General features: G+C 43.4%; 1 protein-coding gene across 2 annotated transcripts in view; it reads left to right on the top strand.

Moving 5' to 3' along the window:
• Positions 1-563: 563 nt before the first annotated feature.
• The window catches only part of SUV39H2 (SUV39H2 histone lysine methyltransferase), a 29,568-nt gene continuing 11,090 nt past the window's right edge, over positions 564-19,041 (top strand). Inside the window, exons 1-3 of one of the 2 annotated variants that reach the window (XM_030832426.2) lie at positions 564-683; positions 3,283-3,428; positions 16,545-17,216. In XM_030832426.2, coding sequence (XP_030688286.1) covers positions 653-683; positions 3,283-3,428; positions 16,545-17,216 — 849 coding nt within the window. In that variant the 5' untranslated portion in view covers positions 564-652. The remainder of the gene's footprint in view (positions 684-3,282; positions 3,429-16,544; positions 17,217-19,041) is intronic. The other variant, XM_030832427.2, reaches the window with a different exon arrangement.

Genomic DNA, 19,041 nt, shown 5'->3' with positions numbered 1-19,041 from the left:
TTCAAGTGTGAGAAGCACTGATCTAGAACAGTGGTTTCAAATTGCACACTTAGAATCACCTGGGGAGCTTTAAAAAATTCCAACGTCCCGGTTGCACCCCATTCCTATCAAATCTCCGAGAGTGAAACCAAAATACAAAACCTGTAAGTGATCCCAACGTGCAGCCAATTTTGAGAACCTGTGATCTAGGGGCGTAGCGTGGACGGAAACGTTAACAATGGCCAGTTGGGCTCAGGTGGCTGAGGAGCAGGTGTGAGAGCCAAACGTACTCTGCACCGCATAGCTCCGCTCTGCGTTTGCAATTTTGCATAACGTACACGTAGCGCCCGTGTAGAAGAACTAACAAGCGTGGGAAGGCCTAATGTCGGTACCCTGAATCAGGCGCTAAGCCAGCCAGGCCAGGGCAGGTGGCCCTTCACCTAGGGTAGCGCTCCCCACCCCCGCGCCCCGCCCCTCCGAGCGCCCGGAGGAGACTTGGGGCGCAGGCGCACTCGCCGCCGCGGCTGTGTCGGCCTCCGCTGACGTCAGGACGCCTCGCGGGTTAGTCCCCCGCCCCGGCCCCCGAGTTCCGCGCGGGCCGGGCTGGGGCGGGGCGTCAGGCCAGCTGAGCTATCCGGTCAGACCGCGCCAGTTTGAATGAAAGCTCCTCAAGATGGCGGCGGCCGGGGCCGAGGCGCGAGGAGGTGAGGGCTGGAGAGCGGCGCCCCGCACTGTCCCCCGTCCGCCGGGCAAACTCCCGAGGCCCGGGAAGCGGGGCCGGGACGCGCGGGCCGGCCGGAGCGCGACGCGGCGAAACGCCGCCTCCCGCGCCACTGACACCGCGGCCCCCAGACGCGCGCCTCGGGCTCCTCCCTGCCCCCGGCCCCTGACCCTCCTCGCGGCTCGGCCCGCCCGCTGCCCTCAGTCCCCTCCCGCGCCCAACCCCCGCGAGGCCCGGCCCGCGCGCACCGCTGCCGGCCCGCCGACCCGGCGGCCCGGCCCCCGCCGCCCGCCGCGCCCGAGCCCCCTCCCCGCGGGGCAGCCGTGCGGTGGCGTCCGGGCGGCCCCGGCGGAGCCCGGCGCGGCTCGAGGTCCGTGGGCACGCTGGGGGCGCGACTCCTTTGTGGTGGTTTGAGCGGGACGTTTGCGGTCGGGCTGGCTTCGGAACTGGGGAGCGGGAGGACCCCGTGGGGTGAGTGTGACCACAGTGTCAGAGGAGCGGAGAGAGGTCGGGGCAGAGGTGTGAAGGCTGAGTGAGGATGCACCCCGATGCGGACGCACCGGGAGGGGCGGGTCCCCGTTGCAGAGAACCCCAGTAAGTGGGTACTGGCGGCGGCAGCCCCTGGCTTACGGGAATCGGTCCCCCCCCCCACCCCGGTAACTTGCGAGGTATTTATGTGGACGCCGAAGAATTCGGTGCCTAACGTGTGTTTGTGCGCGCGCTGAAGGACGGGAACTTTCACTGCCTTATAGAATTGAAAGGTATTTTCCAGCGCTGCGCCTCTCTGCGTGGATTATGGATTCATTACCCCCCAACTTTTCCTCCGCTAGGGGTTAGTGTGGAACTAGTGTCAAGTTTTCGTGGTGGTCATGAAATGTTTAATCTTACCAATGAATTATTTTTCTGCCGTGGGGGCAGGGGGTTTGCAGTTTTTTATGTTCCAAGTTTTCTTATTCCCCAAAACAGCATTTCCGTGGAGGGTCGCGTCTTGAATCTTCGTGTAACTCGGACTGGGTGAAAATGGTAGGAACGGCAGACAAATCCACGCTGGGTAGATAGCCCAGAGGAACCTCCTCTGCATGTGATCAGCATAATGAGGTTACCTTTTACACAAAACATCCTGAGGTTATGTCAATACAGGGGTCTTAAGGGGTCGTTTCTATTCTGCCGCTCCCCTCCCCCCAAACCACCACTCCAAAACCAGCAGACTCGCCCCCCAGATATTTTGGGGGAAAATCCTTTTCGCTTTCTTGGTCTAGAATCATGCATCCTTTTTTGGAAGGGGTTGGGGGCACGTGTGGAAATCGTACTTGAGGGTTTCTGACCGTGAAATCCCGGTGTGAGATGGGGTGGGCGAGGGGAGATTATAGGAAGACCAGCTGTTCTCTCCTCTCTGGAAATTACCTCTAACCCAAAAGATTATCACCACTACCTTGGAGAGCTACCAAGTAAAGCCAGCGTTTACTGATAAATTTTGTTTGGTAATCCCAGTTTACTCCAACCCTGCCATTTTTTTCAGCGAAGCTGAAACCCAGAAAGATGGAAACCTCCCTAAAATCATGCAGCTCGGTGGCCTGGCGGAGGCTGGGGCAGAGGACCTCTTGATCCTCCCTGGTGCTTCTACTAGCGCTAGCCATAAAGCCAGGTTCATTACCTGTTTCTAAATATCAGTTTGTGTTAACATACTTTAAATGCAGTATGGTAGCATACTGTTTACGGGAATTTGAGGGTAAAATCTTCCGCAGCAGAGTTAGTTATTGGCTTCTACAAGGTTGATCATGAGGACGGCTGACTTTCTTCAAGCTTGGTGTGTGGATTATGTAAATTGAATACTCTCTGTATTGTCATTCTTGGCTTTGGAAGCAATATAGGAAATGAGTAGTAGCAAAACTCAATATACTCTCCGTTGTTTTATTTTAACTCCTGGGTTTATTGACCTTGATAATAATACATTGCAGCATGGGCAAAATCGGAGTTAAAATTTTATGCAACCTTCCAAAATGGGAAAAGTAGGCCATGTGATGTATGAGTATGTAACTATAGAATTAGATTTCAATTAGATTTCAGTTCTTATTGTTCAACTAAGAATCTTACATTGTTACTTTTTAACAATGTAAGATTATTTTAAAATATATTTAAGATGTATTTCTAACAATAATGAGCGTGTCCTTGAGATCTACATTTTATTAAATGAGCAATTCTGTGTAGAATACAATGAAAAAGTCAAAAATATTATCTCGACTTTTGCATCTATATATAATCTAATGCAAGCTTATAGACATGAAACATTTTGTTCAGGGGGCCTAGTAGAAATTGACATCAGTTAAACATGTAGGATAGAGACCCATGAGAAAATCCAGGAAGACCAATTTACCAAGAGAGTTCTTTAATGGTTAACTTTTTCTTAAAGACGTGTATATGGTTCCTTGTCATATGAATTTTTAGTCTTATAAAATTGCCACTTGAAGGGTGGGGATATAGAGGTCTTGAGTTTTCCCCTTTTTTTCTTTTGGTTTTTTGTTTTGTTTTATTTTAATTGAGTAGCTATTTCACTAGTAAAGAATTCTATTTTCTTATTGTAGCTTGGTGTGTGCCTTGCCTAGTTTCACTTGATACTCTTCAGGAATTATGTAGAAAAGAAAAGCTCACATGTAAATCGATTGGAATCACCAAAAGGAATCTAAACAATTATGAGGTGGAATACTTGTGTGACTACAAGGTAGAAAAGGTAAGGCAAATATCTAGACCCTTAAAAGAGACCTAATCAGACTTCAATTCAGTATTTCATATTTCTGTGACATAAAAAGAACCTTAAAAGTAAGCAGAACTCTTCTTAATGGTTAAAATTCTTGGCCATAATAAAGTTGTGTCCTATCATCTGTTTTGCCAAATAACATTGAGAGGATTTTGAAGCATAAAATGTTCTTATATTAGAATATTTCAAGGTGCTTATATCAATATCATTCTACATCCAACTCTTGATTATCTCCAGGTGGATTACCAGAGCAAATGTTTTATCTGAGATTGGCTTCTCCTGTCATTCATTTTGTTCCTGAATCATGTTTCCCCACTATCACCTGAGATGAACCTAGAAATTCAAGCCAATTTTAGTGGTACTGAATCTCCTCAAGAAGCATCACCGTTTGTATTTCCTGCCATCCTGTCAAACTCCTGCTAGCAGTGAGGTTCTGTTGTGCAATAAAATGGCCTGGAGTTCACAGTCATTTCTAGGCTTCGTCTAGAACCTCATGACTTCAGTAAAGTCATTTAACTTCTCTGGGCCTCACTTTGTTTCTGTTCCTCTACAGGGTTGTTCTTCAAGAAGCTCTTTCAATCTAAACCTTACAATGTATTTTTGAGTAATTCACCTTTCTGTAGTCTACTTCCTCTACAAGAACTCTGTTTCAATTAATTAATCTGTCCATTCTTGCAGATGAATGAATCAGGAATCCTGTTTAATTCTTTGTTTTCCTTCTTTTTCATCCTCCATATGGATTCAGTCATTAAATCCCATTCTTCCTTTGAAACATCCATCTTCTTTTTGGTGTCACTGACTTCCCCACTCAGTGGGATTTTATGATGAAGCATTTCACCTACACTCTCAGCAGCCTTCAACCCCAAAACAACCCTGTCATCTGCCAATTCAGTTTATAAACCCTGGCCTGACCAGTCTAGCCACAGGTGTCATATAATCACACTTCTTGGTTCCGTTACATATTATTTCTATTCTTGCACTGCTCAGTTCTACTTGACAAGCTTTTTATCTTTTGCTTGCTCCTTCCATTTTTGTCATCAGTTTCCCCAAATTTTATTACTTTTCTGGACTTCTGACTGTATCCCTCCCCCTCTCATATTCAGCTGCAGACTTCTGCCTCACTGGATCCTTCAAGGATGAACTTTCAAGTTACCTTCACACCAGTTATCTGTATCTTTGTTCATTCTTTCAGAGGTGTCACCATTTTTCTTTTTTCTTCCTACCCATCCCCTTTAGGACTTTGCTTAATCTCTGATGTCCTTTTTTTTTTGCGGTACGCGGGCCTCTCACTGTTGTGGCCTCTCCCGTTGCGGAGCACAGGCTCCGGACGCGCAGGCTCAGTGGCCATGGCTCACGGGCCCAGCCGCTCCGTGGCATGTGGGATCTTCCCGGACCGGGGCACGAACCCGTGTCCCCTGCATCGGCAGGCAGACTCTCAACCACTGCGCCACCAGGGAAGCTCTCTGATGTCGTTTTTGTATCAAGCACTGTTTTTCCACTGCTTTATCTTAATCAATAAACCTATTCAGATCTTCCTTAACCTTCCGAAATCTTTCTTACGTCTTCCATCCCCACTCAAGCATTTCCTGTCTTTTCCTTCTACTTCATTTCCCATTAACTTTTTAAAAACGGCTTTATTGACATATAATTCACATACCCTACAATTCACCAATTTAAACTGTACAATTCAAAGGTTTCTGTACCCTCTCAGAATTATTCTAAAACTTTTTGTGGAGATGGTAGCACATTTTCATTACCCTAAAAAGAACCCCATACTGCTTAGCCATCACCCCCCAAATCTCCCCATCTCTTTTCCCCGCTAACCCTAGGCGACCACTAATCTCAATAGATTTGGAATCTCAGTGGCTCCCTGTCTCAATAGATTTGCCTATTTGGACATTTCATATAAATGGAATTGTACAATATTTATGTGATCCTTTATGATTGGCTTCCTGCATTTAACATAATGTTTTCAAGGTCCATTCATGCTGTAGCACGTATCAATACTTCATTTTTTTATTGCCAAATATTCCATTGTATGGATATATCACATATAATTTATCCATTCATCGCTTGATGGACATTTGGGTTGTTCCTGTTTGGGGGCTATTATAAGTAATGCTGTTATGAACATTCATGTACAAGCCTTTGTGTGGGCGTGTTTTCATTTCTCCTGGATATATACCTAGGAGTTGAATGGCTGGGTTATATGGTACCTCTGTGTTTAACCATTTGAGCAGCTGTCAAACTGTTTTGCAAAGTGACCGCCCCATTTTACATTCCCCCCAGCAGCATATGAGGGTTTCAGTTTCTGCATGTTCACCAATACTTGCTATTATCTGACTTTTGGATTATAGTTGTCCTTGTGGGTATGGAGTGTCTCATGGTTTTGATCTGCATTTCTCTGATGGCTAATGATGCTGAGCATCTTCTCAAGTGCTTATAGCTCTCGGTCCGCAGCCTGTTAGGAACCAGGCCGCACAGCAGGAGGTGAGCGGCCGGGGAGTGAGCGAGGCTTCACCTGCCGCTCCCCGTCGCTCACGTCACCGCCTGAACCATCCTCCCCCCGCCTCCCCCACCCCGATCCATGGAAACATTGTCTTGCACGAAACCGGTCCCTGGTGCCAAAAAGGTTGGGGACTGCTGCTTGTAGCCATTTGTGTATCTTCTCCGGAGAACTGTCTATTCAGATCCTTTACCTGTTTTCTTAAATTAGGCTGTTTGTCTTTTTATATTGAGTTGTAACAGTTCTTTGTGTATTCTAGATAGTCCCTTATCAGATACACAGTTTGCAAAACATTTCTGCTGTAGCTTGCCTTTCCACTTGTTACTGACTTTTGAACCCTCTCTGTCTGATTGACGGCTGGCAGTGGCCTCCTCAAGGGCACACTCGAGGACCTCAGACCTTACTGTGCCACTTTGCAGCACCTAACACTGTTGGCTACTCTTTTCTTCTCTGAAACTCGTGTCTTGGAGAGACTGCCTAGGTTCTGGTTCACATTCTGCTTCTACCACGTACTAGCTGCGTGACCTTCAGCACATTGCGTAGGTTCTCTCCTTCGCTGCTTCCCGTACGGGATGAGGATCTTTACGGCAGCGGCTCGTGGGGTTACTGTGAGCGGAGACTGACCTGCGGCGGTCATGCCGTAGAGGGGTGTACTCTCATCATTGTTACTCACCTCTATCTCCACTTCTTTTCGCCACCAGTTTTTCTTACTGTTCTTTCTGAATCTCCTTTACAGTCTCTTACCTGTCCTTCTGAAGTGTTCATACATAATCTCCAAGGCTCTGTCCTTGGCCCCCTTCTCACCTCGAAGCTGCTCTGCAGACGACCTCTTTCCCAGTGGTTTCTACTTCTGTCTGTTTGGCTCATGACCCTCAGATCTTTGTGAGGCATTGACTTCTTTCTGAGCTTCATTTTAAGCTGGACACCCTACAGGTACCACATTCAGCGTATTCAAAACTGTACCCATTTTCCTCCCTCAAATCTGTGCCCTGATCTAGTGTTCCCTACGTAGTTTGACAGAATCATAATACTCCCAGTTACCTAACCTTATAATTTCATACTTTTTTAATTCTTCCTTCCTCCCTACCCTCTACATCTAATAGGTCATCAGATTATGTAGTCTCTACCTCTCTGTCTTTTCCTGTCCATTCCTGTTATACTTTGACAGACAGAGTAAGTTACCAAGGAGTCTGTGCTTACATTGAAGGAGCTGCCAGTTTTCTTTCTTATGCTACAGAATTCTGAGTATTATAGTTCAGTTTGGGTAACTTTTGCTGCTAGTTTCTCCTTCATCCTTCTCCTTTTGGTTCCTTGCTTTGGAATAAGCACGCTTTGCACACTTATGTCCTCCTACAGCCCACTTATATTCCTCACTTCTTTTTTTTTTTTTTTGGCGGTACGCGGGCGTCTCACTGTTGTGGCCTCTCCCGCTGCGGAGCACAGGCTCCGGACACGCAGGCTCAGTGGCCATGGCTCACGGGCCCAGCCGCTCCGCGGCATGTGGGATCTTCCCGGACCGGGGCACGAACCCGTGTCCCCTGCATCGGCAGGCGGACTCTCAACCACTGCGCCACCAGGGGATCCCTATTCCTCATTCTTATCCTGCCTAACACAGATAACTGAATCTGTAAGCCAGTATTACTTGAACGTACCTCTACCTTTTCTGTCTTTCTGTCTGTCTGTCTCTCATGTTCAGGGCAGGTGAAAGATCTTAACACCCTATCCTTTTCTTATGTGTTCCCCTCCATTTAGCTCATGAAAGACACTGTCTCAGTACCATATTCTTCAAAGCCATTACAGTTGTTTCTGAAACACAGCTCTGATTGCATTAGGACCTTCCTTTAGCCCTTTAAATGGCTCCCTGGTGTCTGCCAGTCTAAGCTGAGACCCTTTGGACTAAGGCTGTTATCATCTGGCCACCAGCCCCCTTTCCAGCTTGTAACATACCCTACTTGTAACATACCCTACTTGTATGTTCTCTTGTAACATTTCCTACTTCCTTACCGCATTGATATACTTGTAAATTCTTCCATGTAGCTAAGGTTTACTGAGTATCTACTAAGAGCTGAGCACTCTTCTAAGCATTGAGAATCTAGCTAAAAAACAAACATAGCTTATATTCCAATATCTGAACACATCATGCACCTTTGTGCCCTTTTGCTTTTCTCATCCACTTCCCTCTTTGAAATATTGTTTCCCTTCTCTCCTTGCAAAATCTGCATGGCCTGCAAAGTTCAACTGAAAGGTTACCACCAACCATAGAGCCTTCTTCCCTTCCCCACCTCTAGCAAAATTAATTGCTTTATATTCAGGACTTATAAAGCACTGTTCTTGTCATTATTCTAGAGCTGTTCACATTTTGTAGCTTTGTTTCATACCTGCTGAACTGGCAACAATTTGAGGGCCAGGACTGTGTCTTACTATAGCCCCTAGTACGTAATGGGTATTTAGTTCATGGTTGATGAATTGAATTGGGTTTTGTGTCAGTGATTTCTCCAGTCCTCACCGTCACTGTTAGACTAGACCTCCATAGCGTCACGCTTAAATTATAGCAGCAATTTATTGCCTGATATCTCTGGTTTCACCTTTCTGTTGTCTCACTCAATAAACATTTGAGTTTCTTCTGTGTGTCAGGTACTACATTAGGCAGTGGGAAAATAAAGGTTCATGAGAAACTGTTCCTAACCTTAAGGAACTCACAGCCCAGTGAAAAAGATTGACAAGTAAATCACCCAATGCAATAGTATAATAAGTGCTAGGGCAGACATCATGATGTGATCTGTGAGAGGTATGCCTGGGCTGGTCAGAGAAGGCTTCCCAGAAAAGATAATATCCAGCTGGGGCCTGATAAGATGAGTAGAGTCTTTCCTTAAGGCTTTAACATAGAGAATGGGGTGGTAGGATCTGGAAGTGGGAGACAGTGAGAGACGAGTAGAGGAACTCCAGCCGTCCTGCAGCAGTGGGGAGTCACCTGAACGGTTCTGAAAAGAGTGACACTATCAGATGTGCAATTCAGAGCGTTTTCTCTCCGCAGTGAGGAACGTGGATTGGCAGGAAGGGGAATGACATATGTATAACACATTCTGAAAGGCTGTTGCGGTAATCTGGGCAAGAAGAGGTGGTGCTTGAACTAAAGTAGTAACAATAAAGATGAAGATAAGTTGGTGATATTTTGAATTATAGTGGATGTAAAATTTAAGTCTGTGGTTTAGTGGTCAGGGGGTTGGCTGGGGATCCAGCAGTGAGGGATCCACATCTAGGAAAACTTGCCATGGAGTGGAGAGTAATACTGTTCACCAAGACCCAGGAATATAGGAAGATGAGGCTTAAGGAGGATTAGGATAGGAAGACTAGATTGAAGTTGGAGAAGAAGGTTGAGAGCATTTAAGTGTAAGACGACCAGTAGATAGTTGGAAATGTGGCTCCAAATCAAGAGTGAGAACTAAGTGGAAGCATTGTTCCTGAAGCGATTGGCAAGAAGATGGGGATTGAAGCCCCAGGACTGGGTACAGTTACGCCTTCATTAACTCTGCAGATGTTTCTCCAGTCTTCTACCATCTACCATGTCACGCACTGGGCACTAGCAATCTCAGCAGAGAATGACACAGAGGCATGGTCCCTGATATCATGGGGTCTATCTTTCAGTGAGAGTAGAAAAACCTTAAATATCACTGTACGAAGGACTTAATTATAGTTGAGGTAAGGCTAATGTAACAGAAGGCTCTAGCTCATCCTGGAGAGAGTAGGCAGGTGTCCGTAAGGACTGATGTTTAAACTTAGTACTAAAGGGTGAAAAGATAATGGGGGAGGGTATTGAGTCAGAAGAGAGCCTGACTCCTTAAAGGAATTTGCAGTGTGAGTGGAACATAGAGGGATTGAAATGAGGCTGGAAGGATGGGGCAGGCCCCAGAAAGTGCATTTTCTTGTAGGCCAAGAAAGGAATTTTGGACTTTATCTTAAGGGCAATAGGGAAATATTTTGTAGTTTTGAGCAGGGGAGTGAACTGGGGAGAGAGGAGTGTTGAAAATATCACTCTGGCTGTTGTGCCGTGAGTGGATTGAAAGGGTAAGAGGCCATTAGAGTGATCCAAGTAAAGAAAACAGGTGAAGAGCCAGGACTGAGGAACAGTAAGTGGTACTCCCAGGAAGAACTGTCAAAGCAACGGAGAAAAACTGGCAGGAAAGGTAGGAAGAAAATCAGAAGAGTAAACACGGCAGCCTGAGGAGGAGATAATGTCAGTAAAATAGAGTCATACCCAGTGGGTCAAAGAAGCATAAAGCTCCCTCTGGACTGAGCAATGGGCAGGTCATTGACACCCTTAGAGCATTTCTGTGGTATGGATAGAAGAAGCCAAAATAGAATGAATTAAAGAATTAGTTGGAGGTGAGAAAGTAGGGTCAAGTGGTATGGGCGACTCCTTCCAGAACTCTAGCTTTGAAGAAGGGCTATGTAGGGTCTAAGGGTGTTTATAATTTTTAATTTAAAAAAAAATCCGAGTAGATGATATGATTTTAAAAATTGCATGTTATAAAGCATCTTATACTGAGACTATACCTTAGTCTCCGATCTCTGACCTTTTAGTAATTTATCATATCTTTTCAAGATCCCTTACTTATTCAAGCATTTATATCTCAAAGGAGGTTTAGTTTAATTTTGCCTTTAAAAAATAAGGGAGGGCTTCCCTGGTGGCGCAGTGGTTGAGAGTCCGCCTGCCGATGCAGGGGACACGGGTTCGTGCCCCGGTCCGGGAAGATCCCACATGCCGCGGAGCGGCTGGGCCCGTGAGCCATGGCCGCTGAGCCTGCGCGTCCGGAGCCTGTGCTCCGCAACGGGAGAGGCCACAACAGTGAGAGGCCCGCGTACCGCAAAAAAAAAAAATAAATAAGGGAGATTCAGATGCTAGAGAGGATCAGGAGAGAGCAAGAGACTGAAGGGACAGGAGATGGGGGTAATTGACGGAGGAAGGGCCTCTCTCCTGTTGTGTCTGTGGTCCCCTTCTTGTCTAGCTCCACGCTAGGGTCACGTGCTACTGAAAATAACGGGGGAGGCGGTGGGATAGGGACTCCTGAGGGAAGTGGAGGAGGTCTGAAATAGCCAGCTCGGGAAGTGGAAAGAATGCTAGCTGGGGGAATAAGCAGGTGGTTACTGTGATGAGCTCATGTCAGGTCCAGTGGAACTCAAAGGATGTGAACTGTGGTAGTCTCACTGCTGTGTGATTTTCCTGTGCCATGTTCTTGCCATGTCACCCCTTCATACAGAAAAATTTCTGACAAAACTGGGTTCTCTTTATTAACATCCTCATCTCATCAGTGAAGAACACCCATGCACATCAGTGGGGCTTCTCCCTTAGGAATCAAATATTAAAGAAATACTACCCAAAGCTTTGATTTCTTAAAGTATCCAGATCATTCTATGTCTCTAGGACTACCACTATACTGCACGGCCACATACTACCACATACTAACAAAATAGCCACATTTAACAATAGAGTCATACTCCTAAAAGACTGATTGCACTTAAGAGTGATTTGTTAAGAACTGGAATAACAGAAATCATTAGACTAAAACCTGAATTTTAGAGACCAGGAAAGCAGAGCTCCAAGAGGGACTTCTCCAAGGTCATGTTGTTCATTTGTGTCAGCCTTGGGCCTCTAACCCAGGCCCCCAAACTCCTACCCTCTGTCGGTTACTGGTATGGAAATCTAGTGACTTTCCATTGACTGTAATAGTTCTCGAACTGTGTTCTCATGGAACTCTGGGATTTTCATAATCAGATTAAGGCTGTTCTACCACTAATAGTGAATACTGTGATTACTTCAAAACTTGCAGGGGAAAAATAGCTAATGGGAAGGCAGACTTTTTTTGTTGTTCTTTTTTGTGCCCCCATATGTATATGTATTTTAAAGTGTTTGTGCTAGCTACCACTTACTGACTACAGACAGCAGATGACAGAACAAATATTGAAAAACCATGAATTGCTATCTCCAGGTTAAGTTGAGCAGCCTGTATTTCTTTTAAGGATTCATATCGTTACTGTTGTGATTTTTATATTGCATACGTGTTGGTAGTTGTATTTTTCGTTATACATTCAGAAACATTTAGTCAAAGCCTAGGATATAGTAGGGAATTGTGCTTGGTTCTGGGGCTGCAAAGAATAAGATTCTTTCCTTCCCCACAAATGGCTTATAGTTTAGATTAGAAATGGGAACACGAGTTGGCAGTAATCAGAGAGAGGGAAGACTTCACGGGAGAGATGACATTTGAGCTGAGTTTTAAAGATGAGTAGGTTTTTCTGCATATAAAAGATGAGACTGAAATAAGTGTTCAGTAGGCAAACGGAAGAAGACATTCTAATTAGAAATAACTGTGTGAACAAAGCAACAGAAAAGTATGAAAAGGCCTGGCATGTTCAGTTACTAACAGCAGTTCAGTGTGGCTGGAGGGTGGTGTGTGAATGGGGCCACATTGGAACATTGAGTCAGGGAGGCATCAGGGACCCAGTCAAGAATGATCTTTGTTATAATAGGAAGTTTGAGCTTAATTCTTTAGGCAGTGGGCGAGCCATTAAAATTTTTAAGCAAGAAAATAACAGAATGGCTGGCACTGTGGATGTTTTGTTTTTATAAGAAAACTACACGTTAGTAGAGGACAGAGTGGAGTGTTATCAGTCTGGTGGCAAGGAAACCGGTAGGAGATCAGTGTCCTAATCCAGGCAAAGCTGAAGGCTTGCAGGAACGGGCATTCTGGCGAAAGAGGTGGGCCAGAAGAAGCATGTGGAGAAACTTGGTGATGGGTTGGGTTGAGAGGAAGGAAGAGGTGAGATTGACGTGGTTTGCGACTTGTGTGACTAGGTAGGTGGGGGTAAGGCTGCCATTGATGGCGAATACAGAGAGAAACCATTCAGGAACAACAGTGGCGAGTTCCATGTAGATAGATTGATTAAGAACCTGTGGGACAGACATCCAGTAGGCTATTGACTATATGGGGTTGCAGCTAAAATTTTGGGAGAATCAGCATACAGTTAAAACCATTGGAGTGAAGAGGTTGCCCAGAGAGAACATTTGGAGCAAGAATTCTTAGTCTGGAATCCACATATCCTGAATTTACCCATTGTATCACACATGTGACTTTTGATAGGGGAAGGTCTGTAGCTTTCTTCAGATTCTCAAAAGAGATGAACCCTTGTTTAGTGTGAAAAGGGGCCAAAGACAGAGCCCTGAGTGTCTGCATTGTGTAAGTGCAGTTCCTAGTAGACAAGATGGAATTAAATGTATTTACATGGAATGAAGCTCCCCACAGAAACACCATGGTTTCTAAGAATTGCAAAAACCATTGGCCTACGATAAAGTCAGGTGTTCAGAGCTGTCCGGAATTTGCTCTTGCCTTGCCGTTACCGTTCTCTCTCTCGCTTCAGTGTTCTAAACTGTAAAGCTGGCTAAGTCCATCTCTTCACTGTTTTCTGGATACTTCACGCAAATCTTAGCTCCAGGCTTCTGCTTGTGTTTTTCATCCTGCCTGCCCTGTGCCCTACCCAACAAATGCTATCAATCTTTCACAGTGTAGTTTGTTCTACTTCCTCTGTACCTTTTTCTCATTGACCTATATTGATTTCCCTCTGTGTATTTTAGTGGTATCTATTGTCTTATTTGTTTTGGCATTTAAAATTGTACCACCTTGCACTGCTACTTATTTTACATACTATTGCCTTCCTTTCCCAGCGAGATTTTGCTCCTAAAGGCTAGTATTACCTTGCATCTCATCACACCCTCTAGTGACCAAACTTTCATATGCTCATAATAGATACTAAAATATTTGAATGAATTTAACCTAAGCTAAACATAGTGGGGAAAATGTCTTGAAGAAAAAAATTAATAAGATGCATTCCAAATTATACAGGAATGATTAACAGACCATTTTTATGACTCCACTCCATTTCTATAGGTAATCAAGAGTTGATTGCATATCTGAATAAGATACTGATATCCTATGAGACTTAAGAAATTTTTTACTTTTATTTGAAATTTTAGGGTATTGAAGTAATTGAATTTGTTAAGTCAAACTGATTTTTCTGTATAAAATTATCTTATTTTTCAAAATGGAAAGATCTTTTTTTGATTTTAAAAGTAAAACAAGGCTTATAAAATAAAAGGAGTCTACAAAGTAGAAATAAAACGTTTACTAATATTTCTGTAGCACTCAGGTTTTTGAAGCATCTTTACCATCCGTAAATTAGGTAGGTACAATGTGATTAACATACCAAACTTGCAAGCGACTCATCATAAAACATTATTTTGGAAGTTGACTACAGTGGCATAGTGTTTTTAGTTTTGCTGAATGATAATTTAGCTTAATCATCTGACTTGAAGCCACCATTTCTGTTTCTTTCATTGTTTGCTGGTAACTTTGGTATAACCCAGGGCTATGGTAGGAAAAACTACAGCAGGAAAAAAAAAAAAAAGAGGACCAGGGTTGCATTGCTTTATTTTGGAATCAGAAACATTTTTAACTTTCATCATTAAGGGGAATCGGTAATGTTAGATACTGCCAAGTGGATCTCATTATTATTGAGCATATATCTGCCAACAGCAATCCCGAATTGTAGTAGTCACCTCAGGAGGGAGAAATCCATGTTACGTTTTAGTGAGCCAGTATGACTGACACTTCAGTATGTGTCTAGGCTTTTTTTTTTTCTGGAATCATAGTATATATTTTCATAGAAGTACAGTTTTTGTGCATATGCGCACACCATAATTGAGCCACTTTTTTTAACAAAACATATTTTGACCGTTTTCACAAAGAAGCAAAGTTCTTTTAATTAACAAGCATTACTGCTTATTGGGTAGAATATAATAAAACCTCGAGATGAAGATAAGCCCTCTCACTCGTCAGGTGACCTCCTGCAAAGCTGCCTCAGTGCCCCTCCCCCAGTGGTGCCTCCACAGTGCGGCTTATACCACATTGCCTAGACCTGCCAGGCCACTTGGCGTTAATAAACTATGACTAGTAAAACATCCTTACTTTATAATAAAACCTTTATTAAAAATTTCAGGAAAAAGCAAATGTATCCCAGTTAAGTTTTTATCAATATCTATGAATTAAAATAACTAAAAACCGTAGAATGCAGTTTAATCACTTTCATATTTCAGAAGGCCTTTTACCCTAGCACTCGTGGATATATGGTCACTATTCCAGAGAACAAAGACAAAATTGAGAGACTTTACTTGAAAAATTTTTTTCTTACGTACACTAGACTACCTTTTTTAAGAGAAACTTAACATAGCATTGCCTGGCTTTAAGGGAAGAAACCGTAGCTAGTCACTGGGGTGGGAAGGCAAGATTTCAGGTACCATGGTGGCCAGCAGCAGTCTGAGGGATAAGTCAAAGTATTTGATCTTTGGTGCCTTGAGGGCCTGCCACCTAATCCAGCCGCGGGTGAGTCTAAGGTAAGAACTCTCTGGAATTGTGCTGTTCAATAGAAATATAGTACAAGCTACATATGTATACAGTCGGCCCTATGTGTCCTCCGGTTCTGCACCCCAGGATTCAACTAACCCCGGATCGAAAATACTTGCAAAAGAAAAACATTCCAGAAAGTTCCAAAGCAGAACTTGAATTTGCCATGTGTTGGCAATGATTTATATAGCATTCACATTATATTAGATATTGTAAGTAATCTAGAGATGATTTAAAGTATATGAGTAGGTTATATGCAAATACTGTGCCATTTTACATATGAGACTTGAGCATCTGTGGATTTTGGGTTCCGAGAGGGGTCCTGGAACCAATCCTCTGGTGAATACCGAAGGACGACTATGATTTTAAATTTCCTTGTAACCGTGTTAAACAAAATGGAAAGAAACAGGTGAAATTGCTTTGAGTAATACATTTAATTTAACCCCAAATATTATTTCAACGTGTAATCGATATTTACACATTAAGAAATATTTTTAAAAAATTAACAAATATTGTGCGTTATTTTTTTGTGCTGAGTTGTTGAAGTGCAGTGTGTATTACACTTAGAGCACATCTCAATTCAGACTAGCCACATTTCCTGTGCTCCATAGCCACATGCAGCCAGGAATGACTGTATGGAACAGTTCACTCTAGAAAATCTAGGGGATGTGTGCCCAGGACATTGAGAAAAAGAACTTCCCTCACAGCCAGTGTAAAATATGAAATTACGGACCTTAGAGGATGCCTACATCTGTGCTGGCCAAGCTAGCCACTGAGCTGGGTCATAAATTATTCATTTTGGGACAACTTATTTCCATGATCAAGATCAATATATTTTGTGTCACTTGATCACTGTTTGGTAACATATTCATGACTTTCAGTACTTTTATCTTTCTCCAGGTGCGACTCTTTTGTCTCTGGTCAAACGTCATGCCACATCTAAATTCTATGCATAGTTTATGTAATATAAAGAAAAATAGTTTTATTTTTATGATTTGTATTTCATCTGCTAGTAACTTGTGACTGTGTATTCTGAACTTTATTAAGAAAAATGATAATACCTTACTCTTTAAGATATTACAGTAATTGGATCTGTCATAATCTGATTTGCATTTTCTTTTATATTTTAAGGATATGGAATATTATCTTGTAAAATGGAAAGGATGGCCAGATTCTACAAATACTTGGGAACCTTTGCAAAATCTCAAGTGCCCATTACTGCTTCAGCAGTTCTCTAATGACAAGCATAATTATTTATCTCAGGTAAAGAAAGGCAAAGCAATAACTCTAAAAGAAAATCACAGAGCTTTGAAACCTGCCATTGCTGAATACATTGTAAAGAAGGCTAAACAAAGGATAGCTCTGCAGAGATGGCAGGATGAACTCAACAGAAGGAAGAATCACAAAGGAATGATTTTTGTTGAAAATACTGTGGACTTAGAGGGCCCCCCTTCAGACTTCTACTACATTAATGAATACAAACCAGCTCCTGGAATCAGCTTAGTGAATGAAGCCACCTTTGGTTGTTCATGCACAGATTGCTTCTTTGAGAAATGTTGTCCTGCTGAAGCTGGAGTTCTTTTGGCTTATAATAAAAATCAGCAAATTAAAATCCCACCTGGCACCCCCATTTACGAATGCAACTCAAGGTGTCAGTGTGGACCCGATTGTCCCAACAGGATTGTCCAAAAAGGCACGCAGTATTCACTTTGCATCTTTCGGACCAGCAATGGCTGTGGCTGGGGCGTAAAGACCCTCGTGAAGATTAGGAGAAGGAGCTTTGTCATGGAGTATGTCGGAGAGGTACGCTCGCTTCTCTCATAGCGCACAGTGTGCGGGAGGCTCGTGCTCTTGAGGCGCCGCCTTTTACCTCAGTAACAAACACGCTTGGTACGTTTTGCTGTTACCGTTTGCAGATATGTACAGACTTCAGGTTTGAGGGAAGGGTTCACTGGCATCATGAGAAATACAAACTTGAATGTGAACAAAAAAAATTATACGCAGTGACAAATGAAGTAGAGTCGCCTTTCAACAAACACCCACTCATAGTCATTGAAACTGGCGTTTGCAACTTTGAAAATATGACCAGTATTTTTACACAAAAGTCCTAAGAAGAATATCAGATCTAAATACATCCTGACTTAGAAACTTTTAAATTGTAATTTACTTCACCCATTTGACCAAATATGATTAAGTGTAGTTGGCAAAACTCAATTTTGCATCAGCATGAATGATACTGTAGAGTACATGAATGTTTTATGAGCAAGTATTGTAAAGTACACATAAAAACATTTATTGGGCTTCCCTGGTGGCGCAGTGGTTGAGAGTCCGCCTGCCGATGCAGGGGACACGGGTTCGTGCCCCGGTCCGGGAAAATCCCACATGCCGCGGAGCGGCTGGGCCCGTGAGCCATGGCCGCTGAGCCTGCGCGTCCGGAGCCTGTGCTCCGCAACGGGAGAGGCCACAGCAGTGAGAGGCCCGCGTACCGCAAAAAAAAAAAAAAAAAAAAAAAAAAAAACATTTATTGCAGCCACCGATAAGAAAAACCCAAACTCTTTGCATCTGTAACTCAGCTACAAAGACCATTCTCTAAAATACCAACTACTGAGCACATTTATTTTTATACATATAATGCTTATATACAAAAAATAGTGTTTACCACATACTATTTTAGGCATACTATTCTAAGCACCTTGCGTTTCAACTCTTACTAAATTCTCTCAACAACTCTGTGAGGTGGTAGTATTTCCTCCATTATTGTACAGCAGGAAACTGAGGCACAGAGAAATTAAGCAGCTCGCCCAAGGTCACTTAGTTAGTAGTAAAGAAGAGCCGAGGTTCAAAGCCAAGGCTGCAGAATCGCTGCACTTCACCCGTACACCACACTTCCTCAAACTGAGTGGTGGGCTAAGCTGTGGCTAGAACAATGAGTGTGACTGCATGTCTGGGGTTGTCAAACCAGGTATTTTAAAAGTTGTTTGGAATTAGATCCCCTTTAATTATCTGTATTCATCCAGAATTCTGAGGTTAAACTGCATCCCTATTTTGATCCTGAAATTTTTAGATAATGGCAGATTATTATAAATCACTATTCAGAATACTAGACCTTGTATAATCAAATTGTTCTCTTCTTTTGGTTTACTGAATGTGGCAGCTAAATTTGGTTGACACCATGAATCACTTGAGCCATTTTTGGTTTCTTGAGCTGAGCGTGTGGTCAGGCTGTGTTCTTCAGAGCAGAACTGTATAGATGATGGTTGTGAGCTACAGAATTTCATGGAAACCACGTATTCTACAAAACTACACTTTCCAAACAGTTGACCGCAAATTTAACGTACCTTCTCTCCTGTATTTGTAACAAATTTCCATTTGTAACTGTACACAGATTCGTTATAGGAAAAATGCCTTCAGAGCCTATTTAGAGCATACCTACTTCTAAATTTAGTCCTTTACACTCTGTTATGTCTTACACAGAGCTGTAGTTGTGTAGCTTTTTTGAACATATCAAATAAATGAGAATCGAAGGTGGGTACTGTTTCCGCTTGCTGATTGTTGGGTTGTCCTCACTCTCATTTGAACAGTCATACTTCGTTTGCGCCACCCGTTCTCCTCTCTGATGGCCCTCCTC

This window comes from Globicephala melas, chromosome 2, assembly GCF_963455315.2.
Source record: "Globicephala melas chromosome 2, mGloMel1.2, whole genome shotgun sequence".
In the NCBI taxonomy this organism is placed as follows: domain Eukaryota; kingdom Metazoa; phylum Chordata; class Mammalia; order Artiodactyla; family Delphinidae; genus Globicephala; species Globicephala melas.
Note: the sequence above shows the minus strand (reverse complement) of the source record. Positions and strands in the feature narration are given on the sequence as shown.